General features: G+C 39.1%; 1 protein-coding gene across 1 annotated transcript; it reads right to left on the bottom strand.

Annotated features, from left to right (window-relative positions):
- Nucleotides 1-2,203: 2,203 nt before the first annotated feature.
- C1QTNF3 (C1q and TNF related 3) lies at nucleotides 2,204-16,053 on the bottom strand. Its single transcript, XM_075137380.1, has 6 exons — nucleotides 15,766-16,053; nucleotides 10,653-10,764; nucleotides 7,904-8,058; nucleotides 5,361-5,490; nucleotides 3,778-3,877; nucleotides 2,204-2,363 (listed from the first exon to the last, which is right to left on the bottom strand). The coding sequence occupies exons 1-6, from the start codon at nucleotides 16,051-16,053 to the stop codon at nucleotides 2,204-2,206; spliced, it is 945 nt and encodes a 314-aa protein (XP_074993481.1).
- Between the last annotated feature and the right edge of the window lie 265 nt (nucleotides 16,054-16,318).

Below are 16,318 nucleotides of genomic sequence, written 5' to 3'. Positions count from 1 at the left end.
AATGCTTAGGAAAAACATTAAGAATATATCTCCATAGTCTCCAAATGGTAAGGTCCTTGGTAAATATAGATATGAACAAACCAGTATAGTTTTATGACTATTAAACTTTATTGACTAAATGTATGTGTTACAAAGTAAGCAAACATTCCTAACACAACAAGAAACACTTTTTTCAAGATTTTTCCTACCGTGAAATTAGCTCATGATGCTATATATCTCATACAACTTGTGCACTTATTCCAAAAGAATAACATTATCTGACTGCCTGGTGGGTGGGTTTTAGTTTGAAGGCATGCCAGAATTTTACTAAAATGCTTATTAAAATAACATGGTCTCAGGTTTTGAAAACCTATGTGGTGCAAACCTGACCCAAGTTGGTAAAGAAACAATAAAACTCATCGGACAACAGTTCATTAAAGCTAATACTTTCAGTGGTTGAGGCATAAAACTAAAAAATCAGAAGTCATAATCATCAAGTATCAACATGCATTTCTCATCGTAAGACATGGTTTACCTACTCTAGGAAGGTGTACAAGGACATACAAATTCACAGGGCAGATTTTTGCTCTATTGTCGTGCTACTGGTACTGTATCCAGTATAAAAGAATTTCAAATAAATGTTTTCCTACCCCCCCTGCTTGTTACACATTAATGGCAGGTAATGTCTGGTTAAAATGTAATATCTGTTAAAATGTAATTTGTATTTCATTAGCTTGTATGTGGAGAGCCAGAAGGTGCAGAAGATACATTCAAACTTCAGTATTCATAGAATCATTTAGAATCATAGAATGGTTTGGGTTGGAAGGGACCTTAAAGATCATCTGATTCCAACCCCCCTGCCACAGGCAGGGACACCTTCCACTCGACCAGGGTGCTCCAAGCCCCATCCAGCCTGGCTTGAACACTTCCAAGGATGGGACATCCACAACTTCTCTGGGCAACCTGTTCCAGTGCCTCACCACCTTCATAGTGAAGAGTTTCTTACTTATATCTAACCTAAATCTACCCTCTTTCACCTTAGTATATTTGGTGCTGATTCCGATGAAAAGAAAATAACAGGACGGGATTTCAGGTACCCAAATTTTGAAAAGCTGTTGGCAAATGTTGATGCTGAAGAATGGCCCAGTTTACTGTGACCAGAACTTCTGAGCCAGCCAGCGTTTGCTTTCACCAGTTAAATATTGAACTGGGTTAGCTGCTGCTGTGCCAGGCTGCAATGTCTTTTCCTGAAATACTGCTTCTTGGAAGGCTGGTAGGAAAACTGTATCAACAACTTCACTGTTAAGTAAATATGCAATATTAAAAGGTACATCCTTCTAAAAGAGCTCCAAACTCCACAAAGCATGCGTTTCTTTGTGCTGTTGGCGTATCCCAACTCCTCCAGCATATATACCTCTGCTTTGACACCTTGCATTCAGTTACATCAAGTTTTAACGATTTGAAGGCTAGGAAGAAACATTACAGTTCCCCTGTCTGATCCCCTGCACACTGTGTGCTAAATTACCTTAGCTTCAAGCTGCTACTAAGGCAAGAATTACTACCACTCTTTTTTAAGAGAGAGAGAGAGACACCATAAATATGTACCAAAAATCTATGAAAAATGATACCAGGTACATCTTTAGAGGTTTGAGATGGGAATGCAATAAACCTGAATCCTTGACATCTTTATTTTCACATTTTTTTCTTCTATTTGTAAAGTTTATTCAGGTCCAGTCTTCCTTTAAACCTGGTCTCATATAAGCCTACTTATAATTCATTTAGGCCTGTTTCCATGATGCAAACTTAAATGAACATGTAATAAGAACTGAATAAATGAACAGAAAAACGTGAATCAATTGTTCAATTCCTGACATATACTTAGCTAAAGTATATTTACAGACAAAATTGACTTTGCTGCGTAAACTGCTCTCTAAATTATTTAAACTCCTTTTCCTTTGTTTTTCAGTCACTTTGGAGAAGAGAGCAATAGCAACATTTAACGATTCACCAGATACAACCCAGATGACAATACATCTTCTATGAATCTGTGTGTCAACTACCCAATGTATTTAGCTCATCTCTGATGCACAAATAGCAATGCATTGCATCAAAACAAGCCTTCTTGATCTTTCAATGTTGTGGTGCTATTCCACAGTCCAGAGAAAAATACCGGTTCCAAAAAGGAAGTTTCCTCAGATAAACATCTATTGGGTTGTTTCTCTTTTTACTTGGTTTCAAAAAGAAGAAACCCTGCAAAGGTAGAGAAGCGTTGATGGTCCCCGTGGAGGGCTCCATTCCCCATTCGCAGCCAAACTTCATCTCCCTTGGCAAGTTTCAGCACTGCGCTGTTTCCTGAAGTGTCCGCTTTCCCTTTTGATTCATAGCTAAGGATGAATATTTTAACAAGTTAGCTTTTGTTTCTCAATAATCATCAAGTAAACAACTTAAAAAAAAAAATCCAAGAAAGCATGTTGTTATCCTGAGCAAAACTTCCTTGAAAGGCTTGCCAACATTTTTTCAGCTTTATGAGGAAATTTTGGCATCTTTCTGCATTTGATCTCCTAGTCAAATTTTGCACCTTACCTAATTGCATCATTTCATTCCTTTCTGAAATTCTGGAATTTTAACTTAGGTTTTTTTTTCCAGGGCACAGGAACAAATTTGTTGTTTAAAATAAAACTCTGCTCATTCATCACAACACTCCAGATTTCCTGTGATGCTCTTCTTTCCTTGGATTCATCCCAGCTAATTTCAAATGCCACCAGGTCAGGAGTCTCATGTGAGCTGAGCCCCTGTGCTCCCAGCACAGGCAGTGAGCAGAGACGGGCAGCTCACTCCATCCTGAGGCCTTTTGTTGGAACACAGATACTTTTGATGGGGGCTAGCCTGCTGGCTTTGAGTGAGGTTTGGTTCCCACCTGTTGCCTTTTCTGACATCAATGCTTCAGGGGAAAAAAAAATGGGCACTTTTTCTTTTGCAGGAAAGATCTATTGGGAATGAAGCACCCTTTGGTGGTGCTTCAGGTACGGGCTGTTGAAGAAACCTTGATAGCTTAAATGAACCTGCTATCAGGTAAGTGCCTAAAATTCAGTGTGATCAATCTAAGCTTTTGTGTCTGTTTATTCAGGCTCAAGAGAGAAGTTCAGGCCTAAAACCATCAGATCTAATACCATCAGACCTCTGGTTGGTATTAAAGAAATAATAGTTTTTTCCAAACACATATTGTTTTCAGATATCCATCTGGCTACAAGCTTCTTGACCTGGTCCTTATAGAAGTTGATAAGCTAGAAGTGAGTCCTATTCTTGATGATCCTCCAGCTAACATAAAGGATTCAGAAACTTTTTATTCCAGGTGTGCTAATGATAACAAAGCCAGTAAATGGAGGACCTTACTACTGCAGTTTAAATGCTCTCCACCTTTAAAGTAAATTGCTCTCCCCTAATCTTTAAGAAGAATGTCACCAGTCTGACAGGCAAAATGAGGATGAAGGTAGGTTTTAGCAGAAAGACAGCATGTTACCACTGGAGTCCAACCCTGACTTGCAGTGTTAATTCCTTTCCCCTGAGCTTTGAGGAACTTGTGATCAAGCCTGAATTTTAGGTCCAGGATCTGTGGCGGGTATGATGCAAATTTGCAAGCTGAGGAGGGCAAAATACAATAGTTTTTCTTTGTTTTTTATTTTACCCTACAGAATTTCTTCTAAAAATGAACAATTTCATGTTTCTTGAAATGTGAGCAAGCTATCACATCTGTGCAAACAAGTCTTTAGCACTAAAATGGCCTGGCCCTTCACTTACCTATATAAGCTGAAAACTGTATTACCATTGTGCATCAGGTACACGTACACTTCCTCCACATCTTCATGCTTCATCATATTGAAGGTGAAGAAATACACCCCTGAAAAGATTACCAAATACAACGTGTTTGCTTCATAGAGGCAGGTAGTCATGCTACAGACTTGTGCTTCTTGCTTAGAAAATGTAACAGCTGAGGCCAAAATTACCTTCCAGTTGTCAGTGGGTATTTTGCCTCTGCTTATAGTGTGCCAAAATCTGATTCATTTTTATTCTGCATATGGCAGGGGTTTGGCCACATCCTATTCCAGAGAAATGACTGTATTTGAACATGGCAGGACTGCTCATCCCTTCCTTCTCACTGAAACGGAAATTTCCCAGAGGCTGAGACTAGTGACCCCTCTCTCACCTTCTTTTCCTTATCCTCTCCCAAAAGGGCAGCCTCCAGGCCAGCCAGGGCTCAGCCTCAGAGGCTGTCAGACAGCCAGCATGTCGCCCAGGTCAGGCAGGGCATGAGTGGTTTTAGCAGCACCCACTGCTGCTCACCCGGCCGTGCCGCATCCTGAACAATGCAGACATGGCCACCGTTTTCTCTTGCACAACACACCCTTGCCATCACCCTTTTTCTTTTGAGCGCTTTCTCTGTCTGAAAGGTGCCAACAATGTCGTCGGTGCAACCGTATTATGTGTCATGAGCTCTACAAGACTCCCCAAAGCGGGAAGACAAGCTCCTGGTTCCTGAGCAGTAAGTCTGTAGCATTGACCCTGCAATGGGAGCTTGGAGTTTGCATCAAAGTCATTACATCATTGTGGGTCAAAGTTTATTGACATCTGCATATTCATTAACCTCAAAAGGAAGCAGCTGTGAGGACACACACCCCTAACTGTCAGTAAGATGTGCTACAGCAAGCTTGGAGGGCCTGACTTTTATTTAATTTAATATAATTTCCCACAGCAGTCAGTAAATGAATGACAGGGTGAAAAAGGCCAAGTGAAGGAAGGTGGTTTCAGGTTTTGCTTAGACATGTTTGTGGTTATGGCCCTGTCTCCCTGTCTATGGTTATTGTTCTTCCTATGCCACAGCTGCATAAGATGGGGGATTGATGCAGCTGAAAAATAACTCAGGAAAAACCGTAATGCCTCATTTCCAGCCACACATATGTTGCAGGCCAGCTCATAGCTGAACTGGCATGATGGAGGATGGGGATGAAGAGAGAGACTGGATGCAGGAGGTGGAGAAAGCAACTGTGAAGCTGCTGCTGCTGCAACAGCCAAGGCCATGGTTATCTCATCACACTGGCTGAAGGGCTAAAGGTCTCCAAGCAGATGGTCCTGCTCCCTCCCCAGCTCTGTCCATGCCTCTTCCTCCTGCCTTTGTGCCAGCACGGGTCTCACTGGCTGGCAAACCCTCTCTTGGCTTGCTCAGTTTCCAATTTCATTTTTGCTGAAAGCAGGTAGCAAGAGCTATGCAGAGTGAGTCTCATCAGTGCCTTGCGCAAAGGCAGTTAACTAGTTTCTCATCATTATTGACCACGCTTCTCCCTATAGCTCCCAGAATTGCATTATTTTGTTTTGCAAAAACTCACCATTCACTGGAGCACCAAATCTCCCAGTCATGACATCAAAAAAATTCCCAACATTGGTTTCGACACTACTGAAGATGATCCCACTGTTCTGGTTGCTGAAGTGAGTAGCCATGGAAGCCATGAATGCAACCTGCAAAAAAGCAGTCCTTATTCAGGCAGTCGTTCATGAAGTGCACATGTGTAGAGGAATCAGCTACAGAATTTTTTCCTGTATTTAAGGTCTGTTTATTTTCCTGACAGAGATGTTCTTCTAGGGCTTGCTCCAAAGCCATTAAACTCCAGTAACAAAACTCCCATTGAGTGAAACTGGAAGAGGACTAGGCTTCTTACATTCAATTGGACTATTCATGACTGTAAAAGTAAGTGTATGGGCAAGTGTTTGCAGGTCAGGACCTTCGTTTGGGATTTTATTTACTTTTAAGTCTCTCTAGAATGATGCAACAGAAAACTGGTATTGAAATGGATGGTGTTTCTGACAAAAGTGATTTGATTATTTTTTATATATTCCTCAATGCATTTAGACTGGATATTGCTTTTAACTGAATGTGTGGAATAAGTAATGCTTGGTAAAATTCATACACATTAGTGTTTCTTGCTAACTACCCTCAGAGATACATTAAGTATTTTTATTAGAAGTCCTCTAGTAGTGCAGTTGCTGGGACTCAACATTCAGTGCTTTTTCTCTCTTACCAGTTTCCCTGTGCCCTCAGTCACGACAACAGAGGTGGTAGAGATCAAACGAAGAAACGAAGAAAGTGGAAACTGTGCTTCAACTTCATGTTACACTTCTTGCAGTGAGACATATTGGCCATGGAAAATGTTTCATGGGGAAACATGGCGATACCAGGGAACGATCTTGCCAACATGCACGGGCAGGGAAGGGGGTTCTCTCTTCTGTGAGTCTGTGATCCCCCCCGGCTGACTGTCAGTAAACAGGGTACAGGCAGAATTGCTGCACCTGGATGCCAGAAGGTCATATAGTGACTTGGCATTTTATCTCTATCAACTTCTTCGAAGTGTGCAATTACCATTGTTACTGCCCCTCACAAAAATGACGTTTTTCATGAGATTCCAGCTATATTGGTATTAAAAAAAAACCACCCCAAACTTCTTTTGATTTCAGATCCAAATGAGAACAAAATCAAATCAGGCAAAATCAAATGCAAGCCTGGATCCAGCAATGGAAATCATTAGCCATCTGCTCAGAAATTTGAGGAGCTCCAGATGGGAGCTGAAAGCTTGGGCTGATTTTCCTTACCCCTGCATGGATGCATTTTCTATGATGGCAAACTGTTAACTTCTTGCTTCTCAGCCAGGATCACATTAAAGTTCATCATGTGTTAAAGGAAAGCAGCTGTAATGGCAGCTTGATGGAATTTATAGCTTTTTGTCTAGATTCCATTTCACATTCTCTTTGACCCCAAGCTACTTTTCTTGGACTGATCAAAAGGGTTGAAAAAGATGTTCTTTTCCCTAGGTCTGATTTTGAAGTAGCAGATCAACATAGACATGCCAAATCTTTCAAAATAATCCTGTACTTAAAACGGTATTGTATTCAAAAGTGTTTTCTCCTGAACCTCCCCCCGCTCTAAAATTCTTAAGCATGATGTTAACAAGAAATTATATGCTATGCTGTGTAAAGAATTTTTAAACACATCTGTTAAAAACAGTGATGGAATTTTACTTGGAAATAGGTATTGCAATATGAGCTTTTGTTATTCATACTCTTTCATTATTCAGTTTTTAATTAAATTACTACCACTATATGTAAGAAAAAAATGCTGATAGCTCATTTTAAAATTGCAAAAGGATTTATGTTGAATGCAATAACAACAATATGTTTTTAAGATGTTCAGCTATTATGTTAATTCCAGTTAATTCTTTAAGAATACTAAAACAATTCTGCTTTATTACAAAAGTCCAATAATTTTGGAAACTATTTTCATTGTGAATTTTCCTGCTATTGCACATGAACTGCCCGTATATTGCTACACTGCAGTATACAGTGTGGACAATTCTTTTAAATCCCCTTTGCAACAGCAACCAAGGATCTTAGTTGTCCAAGTCCCATTTGCTTTCAGTTGCCTTAAGAACAGCACTACACCACGTCTCCGCTGTACTGCAGATATATATATGCACATAAGCTCTCTGCCATCTGCCAGATTGTGGGACTCTTTTCACATGCCATAGGAAGCGCAGTTATGTATGTGATACATCTTGATAGAAAAATGATAGTCCCCACTGTTCTTTAATGACCCAGATACTGACTTTCTGCCCTAAAAGGGAACCATGTACGTTTCTTCCTGCACATTTCTCAGCTGGATTCTTACTCTAAGAAAAGACTAAGCCCTGATGTCTTTCTTTTCCAGGAAGATCTGGCAGAGCACATTTGTCAGTCATGACAAGGGCTATATATGTCTCTCACTGTATTAATTTACAGAGGGATTTTCTTAAGTATCTTACAGTAGTTAGGTGCTGTTTTTCAGAGAAGAAAACCATAACCTGAGAACTGCTGCAGCCAACACAAGCCAGAGATTTTGTACCTGCAGCTCTGGGGGAATCCCAGGATAACCCTTCTCGCCTTTGGGTCCATGATGGCCACGCTCTCCCCTCGGTCCCATATCTCCTCTGTCTCCTTTCTCACCTTTGGCTCCTTCCTGGCCAGTTGCTCCATTATTTCCATTGTTTCCATGATTTCCTTAAAGGAAACAGAGCTTTCTGTTTAACTTAAATGATTTCATATAATATATTTTAACAGATAACTATGACAGGATCCTTTTCCACCAGTTTGCAACACACGGACTTTTCAGTACCATAAAACCCAGATGGAGCTGCAGTGGATAAGAAATAGCTGTGTGGTTAAGGTGAAGGTGAAGCTTTTGATGAGCAAGTTTCCAGAAGGACGTAAATTGATGTTTAAGAGTGAACCCTCATGCTATCTTGGTGTTGCTGTATGAACTGCCAATGTCTCAAGTTGTTGCATTGCTGGAGAAACGTGCAAGGACAAGACCTCAGGGGACGTGGGGCTCAAGGAAAGTGAAAGCCACTGCCTATTGACACATACCAGGTAGCCTGCATAAGCACTCTTGCTTTCCCTTTTGTGTAAAAACTTATTTCCTGGTAATTCAAGTTGATTAGGATAGGATAAGATAATTTTGAATAACATTTTGCTATCTTTAAAACATGTCTACACAAGTGAAGAATCAGTGTAGCCTTGAATTAGCTAAATGACCCATCTGTGCGAAAAACGGGAAAGTGTGCATTCTCAGGGTGCTGGTTAGCTTGAAGGGGTTGATTGATTGCATCCTAGATTTAAAGAAAGACAAAATTTTTATAATGAAGCTTTTCTGAGATGGCTTCTTGTAAAAAGGGTCATTATAAAACCATATTCCTGCATCTGCAGTATTACTTACTTCCTGATGTTTACTGAGGAAATTACTGAGCTATGCGACTGACAAAATTTTGAAGTTGGCTAGAATCACTGAGCAATTATTATGCCTACCTGAAGCAAAAGCCTGACCTTTCAATTAATTACTCAGGCGATTAATTAGTGTCATCATTATTCTAATTCTACCTGAATTGAAATTAGAGTCTTTGCCACTCTGCTTGTTCTTTGACTAGTCAATCTGGTTACGAATTTACAAGAAGAATGGTGTTGTTTGAGATCAAATCTAATGATTAAGTGATTCTTCAGAGTTTTTGTCTTGAGGAAAAAATTTACTTCAAATGAGGAAGCTAAATGGTGGAAGAAATTAAGCCAATTTTTGTTTGGATAGAGAAATCAATAACTCTTAAAAATAACTAGAATGATCTTTCATATAAAGCCAGAACTACTTCTCTACCGGTTCAGAACAGAAGTCTGCAAGCGACATTTGAATCAATCAATGGAAAAGCAGCTGTTGTCATTCCCCTGACGGGCACAATGATATGAAATGCAGCAGATGAAGGAGACAGAGAAATTCCAGGGTGCAGAAGGTTGCCGTCGGCCATACATTTGTGGCATCCTGTGGTGACAAGAAAGTGTGACTGAGATACATCCTTGCATGAGGAGAGGGCAAAAGTGGGACTGGGCTGTGTCCCAGTATGTCCACTGCAGTCTTGAAAGCGTGGGTCTAATGTAAAATTGTGTCCTGCTTCTAAGAAGCCAACTATTAATATGTAATGCAGTATTTCTGCACAAGAGGCCTCACCATTAGATTTTTCTTACTTCTGTACTGGTCAACAGCATTTTTATAAAGGCTGATGCATGAATAGCTTACAGCAGGCTAATACCAAATATGCCTATGACCTTATTTTGCCTAATATGCAAAATATGTGAAAGTAACAATTTATTTCAACATTTTGCCAACTGAAACTAGTTCTTGAAACACTTCATTCACTCAGATTTAACTTCATAACAGTCAGATTTAACTATTACTATAAACTATTTCTGCCCAAACTCACTGCATTAATTTTTTTTATATGGTTATCTGTCATGTGTGTTACTGTCAGTACATTTGTGAGACAGAAGGATTATGAAATTGCATTTTATTGTGATAACAGAAGACATAAGCTTTTGAAGATGAGACCAATCTGTCAGTCAGTGACATGTTCGTTTACATTTTATGTTTCTTTAGGAATGGTGATTTTCAAATCCCTGAAGGTAGCTGCTGTAGCAAACTTACACTAACATGCAAGTAACTATTTTTTTCCCTTTTCTAGGCTCTTCTTTTTTCCATACCAATTATCAGATCAAAGTATACCCTTTTCTTCTGTATCCTGTTCTTCTGTGTGCATTTTTAATGGAAAACAAAAGGTACTTTTTATTATGGAAGATAAGAAGAAAGAAGGAAAAGAAGACATTTCTATGGGAGAATAAAAGCATGTGGGTCTCTGTAAAATATTGGTTAGTAGTATGCTAGATGAAAAAAAGCTCCTGAATATGGTACACAATAACATAGCTGGATATTCAAAGGTGATTGCAATAATCAACTCCAGGGAACAGTTCTTCCAACTTTAATGGAAGTTTCATGCTGCTTTAAGAAGAGAGACCAATTTGCCCTAGAAATGTAAAAAGATTACTTTCAGTATGAATTTGTAAGAGCTGAATTTTAATAACAAATGGGTTTTCACTGGAAAAGACTTTAGAGTCTAACTCAAAATCTCTGTCTCCCCAGAAATGATAGAAAAACTTGTTTCTGAATCTGTCCCAAATACTGATGTTTGGACCATTCTCTGATATTTCATAGACTATCCTGTAATTTATAGCCTGTAATTAGACTGATTGAAAAATGAATTAAACTTCATCTTTACCTGGCATCCCAGGGGGCCCGGGAGGTCCTGGGGGCCCTTGGTAGAGTCGAACTCCAAAGTCACCACGGCAGCAGGAACTACAGTCTGGATTTTGCGGTCCGGTTTGTGGGGGCTAAGTGCACAAAAATAAGCTTTAAACAGCTCGTTCATGGAGGCCATCAATCATATGCACATCAGTTACAGGGTCTTCATTATATATTCTCTGTTTATATATTTGCTAAGTTTTTAAAACACTTCTTATCTGGAAATCTTCCATCCTTGGGTTGTCCCTGAAGATGTTATTTTTGGAAGATTTAAGGGAATACCTCTTCAAGTGTTCTAAGAGCTATACGAATATTAAAAAAACCCCTAACTTGTCCTGTCAAATAATGAGGGTTTTGAAAATAAAATAATACCAAGTAATGAAAGTTACATGAGTATTTCAGTTAGGTTCCTATCCAGCTTTTCACGGATCCCACATTTCAGCTGACCTTTCCTGACAAACAAGCTTATGTACAACGAATGGTAGGACACAAGGGACTTCATTTGACCTTCAGCAATGAACTATCCTCTACTAAACACAAAGAAAACTGTGTTGGACTGCCTGAAGGAGATGTACAAAAATGGCTGTGCAGCATATTCCTGTTCCTGGCCCCAGACTTGCATGTTTACAGGCTACTAAAGTTGGGACAACCTAAAAAATTGCCAAGATACATGACAAAAATTTGAACTGACCACAACACCTGGTGTTACGGACATTTGATTATTTGTAGTTGTGAGTGTGTAACTATGAAAACCTGTTTAAATCCTGAAACTAATATAGCAGCATGAATAAACTAATGAGTTTATTATACACAACTCAGCTACTGTAATAATAGTTTGATAATAGTTTTGTTTCAGTGCTTTTCTTTCCCAAATTATTGTATTTAAACTATTGGAGTCTCATTCAATCCTGGCTGGATTTCGTAACTAGGCTCTTGCAACGACTTAGTGATCACAAATCTTCCAGTGGGTCAGCTGAGGTAGAGGTCCAGGGTTTGATTTTATTCCTCTACCTCCTTCTCATTCCTCCTTCTTTGTTTCTTTTTCCCCACAATTCTTTGCTATTATCCTGAGGTGCAAATCGGCAGTTCTTAAATTCTGGAGGGGGATAGTTACACCAGTCCGACTGCTACTTTTCTCTGATCATTCTACTGTTTGTCTTCCTTCCCTTTCTTTCCACTCATCTTTATCATCCTCAAATTACTTGCCTAATGCAGACCTATTGGTTTAATGGCAGCAAACGAGCCTCTGGTGGGATGGGAGCCAAAGGAACGTATAAATGTGCTGTATTCAAGGTCATCAGCTGGCTTACTCTGAAACACTAAAGCTTTCTGCTCGTGTTTTGAACAATAGCAAGCATATCCCCAGAATTCATTCATTTCAAGAGGCTTGGGAATTTATGTTTATGGATACAGAAAACTCCTTTCATGCCACCAAAATACTGCAGCTCCTCCAATGGGACAGACACATGCCCTTTCCAGCTGGAACTGCCGACGGTGGAGCTACTGTGGGAATAAAGGCTGACCTGACAGCTCAACAAATATGCATCATCTTCAAAGAGTTATGGAAATGTTAAAGCTTGCCAATGGGCAGAAGGGCTTCATATTTATGGGGTTTTGGTCAATTCTATGCTTTTTACCTTAATTGTGCATAAGGTCTATATTTTATAAGAAAAATGAGTTCTGCCTGTTGGACTGTCTGTTCCTGGAGAACCTGTTTGTATCTTTCTTGCTGTTTTATCTCTCTCAGTTGTTAGGAAGAACATAACTGACAATTACCAGACACACAGTTTAAAGCTTTCCTAATATGAGAGAAGAAGTAGCCCTGCTTTCAGCTCATTTTCAGTCCTTGAAGGGGAGCCAAGTACAAGAGGACTGGAATTGCGCAAGTATTTTGCACCACCTGAAATGCTAATATGTTGAGTGTTGCACTGAGATTAAAATCTCCAGCTCTTTTTTGGTAGTGCTTCATATTCATGTTAAATGAGAAGACAAACTATATACACACCTGCCAAAAGCAAATAAGTCATATCAGCCTAGGAATATCCAACGACTTAGAACTGTGGATTATAGGTAAGGGGAGGTATGAATCCAGCAAACTGGACTGCATGTGAGACTCCTGCTGTGCAGGTAAGATTTTACCCAAGGCACTGAAATCCTGAATGACATTATTAGCTGTTATCATAAAATAGATACTAGTGCTGGTCATAACCAAACGCTATTTGGCATTTACTTCTCGAAAAGCTCAGCAGATTATTACGTGTGAAATGAGGCAAGTCCTGCCAGCCTGTTTGTGTGAGAACAGTTCCACTGACTTCAAAATGACTACTTATGCAAGTCGTAAAGTAGTATTGACTTATTATCTTTACTGATTCTTTGACTAGGAGGAAAAAAATGTTCACAGTCAGCTGCCAAGAACAATGAATATTCAGGATACGCTTTCAATCTCTAAAAACAGTGAACTTCATGAAGAGTACATTTAAAGGAAAAACCTGTTCCTAACGTAAAATTACACTGAAATGGGACAAAGAGATTAATTATAACCTATTTGCCAAAAGTGTCCTATGCAGCCATTTGCACATAAATTTTATCACACAATGAATCTTTGGCATTGCTCTCAGAACATGAACATGGTTTAGGAGCTTGTGAAATGCATCTGCCACATTGATATCCTAATACAGATAGAAAACTCAAAAGGTCTCTGAGGCTATTTGCTGAATTTCCTATGATTTAGTATGTAGGAGGTAGTTCTAGGCAACAGATGGTCTATAAAATTCCCTTAACTTAAAGCTGTGAACGAAACATAATTGGAGACCCAGCCCTTTTTCATTTCCTCATTAATTTTATGGGTGTCTGTTATATTTTCAAAGACAATGCAGAAGACGAGTAATGTGCATCCACCATTCTTGGCTCCTGTTCTGAATGCAAAATAGTATCTCTCTGTGGTGACTAAGGCCCTCCATGTCCCTTCTCTAGCAAAGAATTCGATAAACCAAAAATGCCAGAATTCAGGGTAAAACACCAGTAGGTTGAGGGGTACCTGAAGGTTTTCAAAGAGCAACCTGAAAAGGAAGAACGTGTCTGGCATGGCTCTCCCCAGTCACTAAGAGTCTTGTGCATGAGAAATGCACATTGTATTTTATGTAAGTTACCAGCAGTGTGGAAAAGGGCCTTGTACCCAGTGCAGCAAAGACCAATGCTGTTGTCTCTCTTCCACAACAGGAAATGGGACTGTTAAAACACTGTAGCAAGAGGGTGAATTCTCCAGCCAGAGCTAAGATAACCAAGAAAGTAGGGACTTTAGGGTGAAACAGCTTTCAGAGAGCTCAAGGGGAAGAGAGAGGTTTGACATGAATTAAAACATGTCCGTGCCCCCTTTGTTCCTCCTCTGCCTGGAGTCTAGAGATGGAAAATACTTATTGCGTCAGCCACTCTGTGATGGATTATCCCTGTCATGCATCTGCTAGTGCTCCATTTTATTTCAGTAAGCCAAAAATTGCATCATTTCTAAGATTGCTTCTTAGAGAGAATCTGGCAGGTAAATGACTGCCATCAGCTGTACTCAGACTCGCTGGGCTCCGTTTTAATGTCACAGCCTCTTCTCCCAGCAGCCAAATCCAAACATGTTGCATTAAACTCTCTGATGAGGGACACATGCACCCAAACACAGTGACACTTCCCATGAGGGAGAGTTTGACCCCTAAAAAAGTTGTAATGTTGTATTAAATCCTGCATTATCTGAAATTATGTTGACTTAAAGGGGAATCTTCTTTAAGTACCAATAGTACATGGTCTGTAGTATGCAGCTGCACAATTCTCTCTGCAGTGAAGAGGTACGCACACACTAGCTGGCTCATTGGACTATGTACTTGATGGCTTACACTGTTTATATACTGCAAGAGCAATTTAACATACCTACAGTTAAATATCTATTTTGCTGAGTGCACTGGAGGAACATATAACTCCTGCCCAAGAAATATGAAATGCAAAACACTATAAAATTTAAATACAGGGAATATAGTGGTGTATTAAACCTATTCCCATATTTGGATATGTTTCAGTTCTTCAAGCCTAGGACAGGATTAAAATCAAATCTCCTCTCTGCTTATCATGAAGTAGGTTATTATTCAACACTTGTCTGCATGTCCATGATCTTTGGAATTCAAAATATCATAGTTTGATCTGAAAGAGTTTTAAAAAACCAATGATAAAAGGTGAACTATACAGGACTCAAACATTTGTATCAGCAATAGCAATAAAACACATTCTTGTTGTTTCTAAAAAACATCGATCAGCAAAAACTTCATTTGAGTGGAATTTTGTTTTGCCTAGTGCTAGACGAAGCTTCATCTTCTGCCCTTCATATTTTTCCTTTTAAATTTGGACTGCAGTATTTTATGTATAATCAAATTATGCCTTTTTCCCTTTGCTGTGAGCTGATGACTATAATACCTAAAATGCTATGTAAAAGGCATAAAAAGATTCCCAGTTTAAAATGCAGATACTGTAGATGATTTAGAGTTCCATTCTGAGTCTTTTTTCCTCTGAAACTGTCAAGTTGATATATATTATTAAATCTACACATGACATTAGTATCTGTTTTTTTCAAGCTATTCCTTAGAATAAAATTTTTGAACACTCAGAATTTCATTATGTTTGTCTCTAGCTCAAAAGAATATACTTTATATATATAATTTCCAAGTTAAGTAATTCTCTGCTAATTGAATCTTTCAAAATACCTCTATAAATTCTGTAATTTTCTTTCACATCCAAATGAGTTAACAGAATCCAAAGCTTTAATATATTGAATTAGTAATACCTTGAAATAATTAAGAAACTGTTTATCAGAATATATGATTGCACAGGATCACAGTTTCAGCAAAACAAAGGGCTGCTGTCTATGTTGAAACCAGTGTCCTCAACCACTGCCACTCAACCAGCTTATTAAAAGATCCTGTAAAGCAACCCAGCAGGATACAGACCAATACACAGCTTTAATAAAAATAATTTCATAAATATATCACTAATAATCTTAGCAAAAAAAGAAAAGATCTTAGCTTTAAAGATATCTTTAGAAGATTAATTCAGAGTACCTGGACTCTATCTGAGGTAGTCAGTTCTACATCATCTACCTCTGGTCTCAGGACTTTTTGGTCTGTAGAAGTGCTATTATCAACAGTCCACTCTATAAGTTGACTCCGCTGTTTCAATATTTCCCTGCTTCTGGAACCTTTATGGCCAGTCTGGTGGTGACTTTGCAATACTTTGGCCACTGGTTTATAAGATCTTCTGCTCACCTCCATGTATTCATCTTGACACAGGCAAAATGGAAGAAAAAATAAAGCCAGTAGATGCCAACTGATGAAATCCTTCTCTGCCATGTTATTCAAAATAATTTTTCAGGAGTCCAGCAAATGCCTTGCAGAAGGAGAACCTCTTTGCTGCACCAGGAGTTATGTGGTCCTTTCAGCTTTTCCACTAGTAAGCCTGGCACTGAGACTAGTACCAGGTTTTATACAGTTGCGTGCAATAAATAAAACTAAAAATGCCAAAGTGACAGGATCCTTCATCCAAAATCAGTCATGCTCCTTTAAACAAACCAGGCATTATTCACCACTTCACCACCACAAGGAAAATTGATTTGTA

This window comes from Calonectris borealis, chromosome Z, assembly GCF_964195595.1.
Source record: "Calonectris borealis chromosome Z, bCalBor7.hap1.2, whole genome shotgun sequence".
NCBI lineage: Eukaryota > Metazoa > Chordata > Aves > Procellariiformes > Procellariidae > Calonectris > Calonectris borealis.
This window is presented reverse-complemented; position numbering and strand designations above follow the sequence as displayed.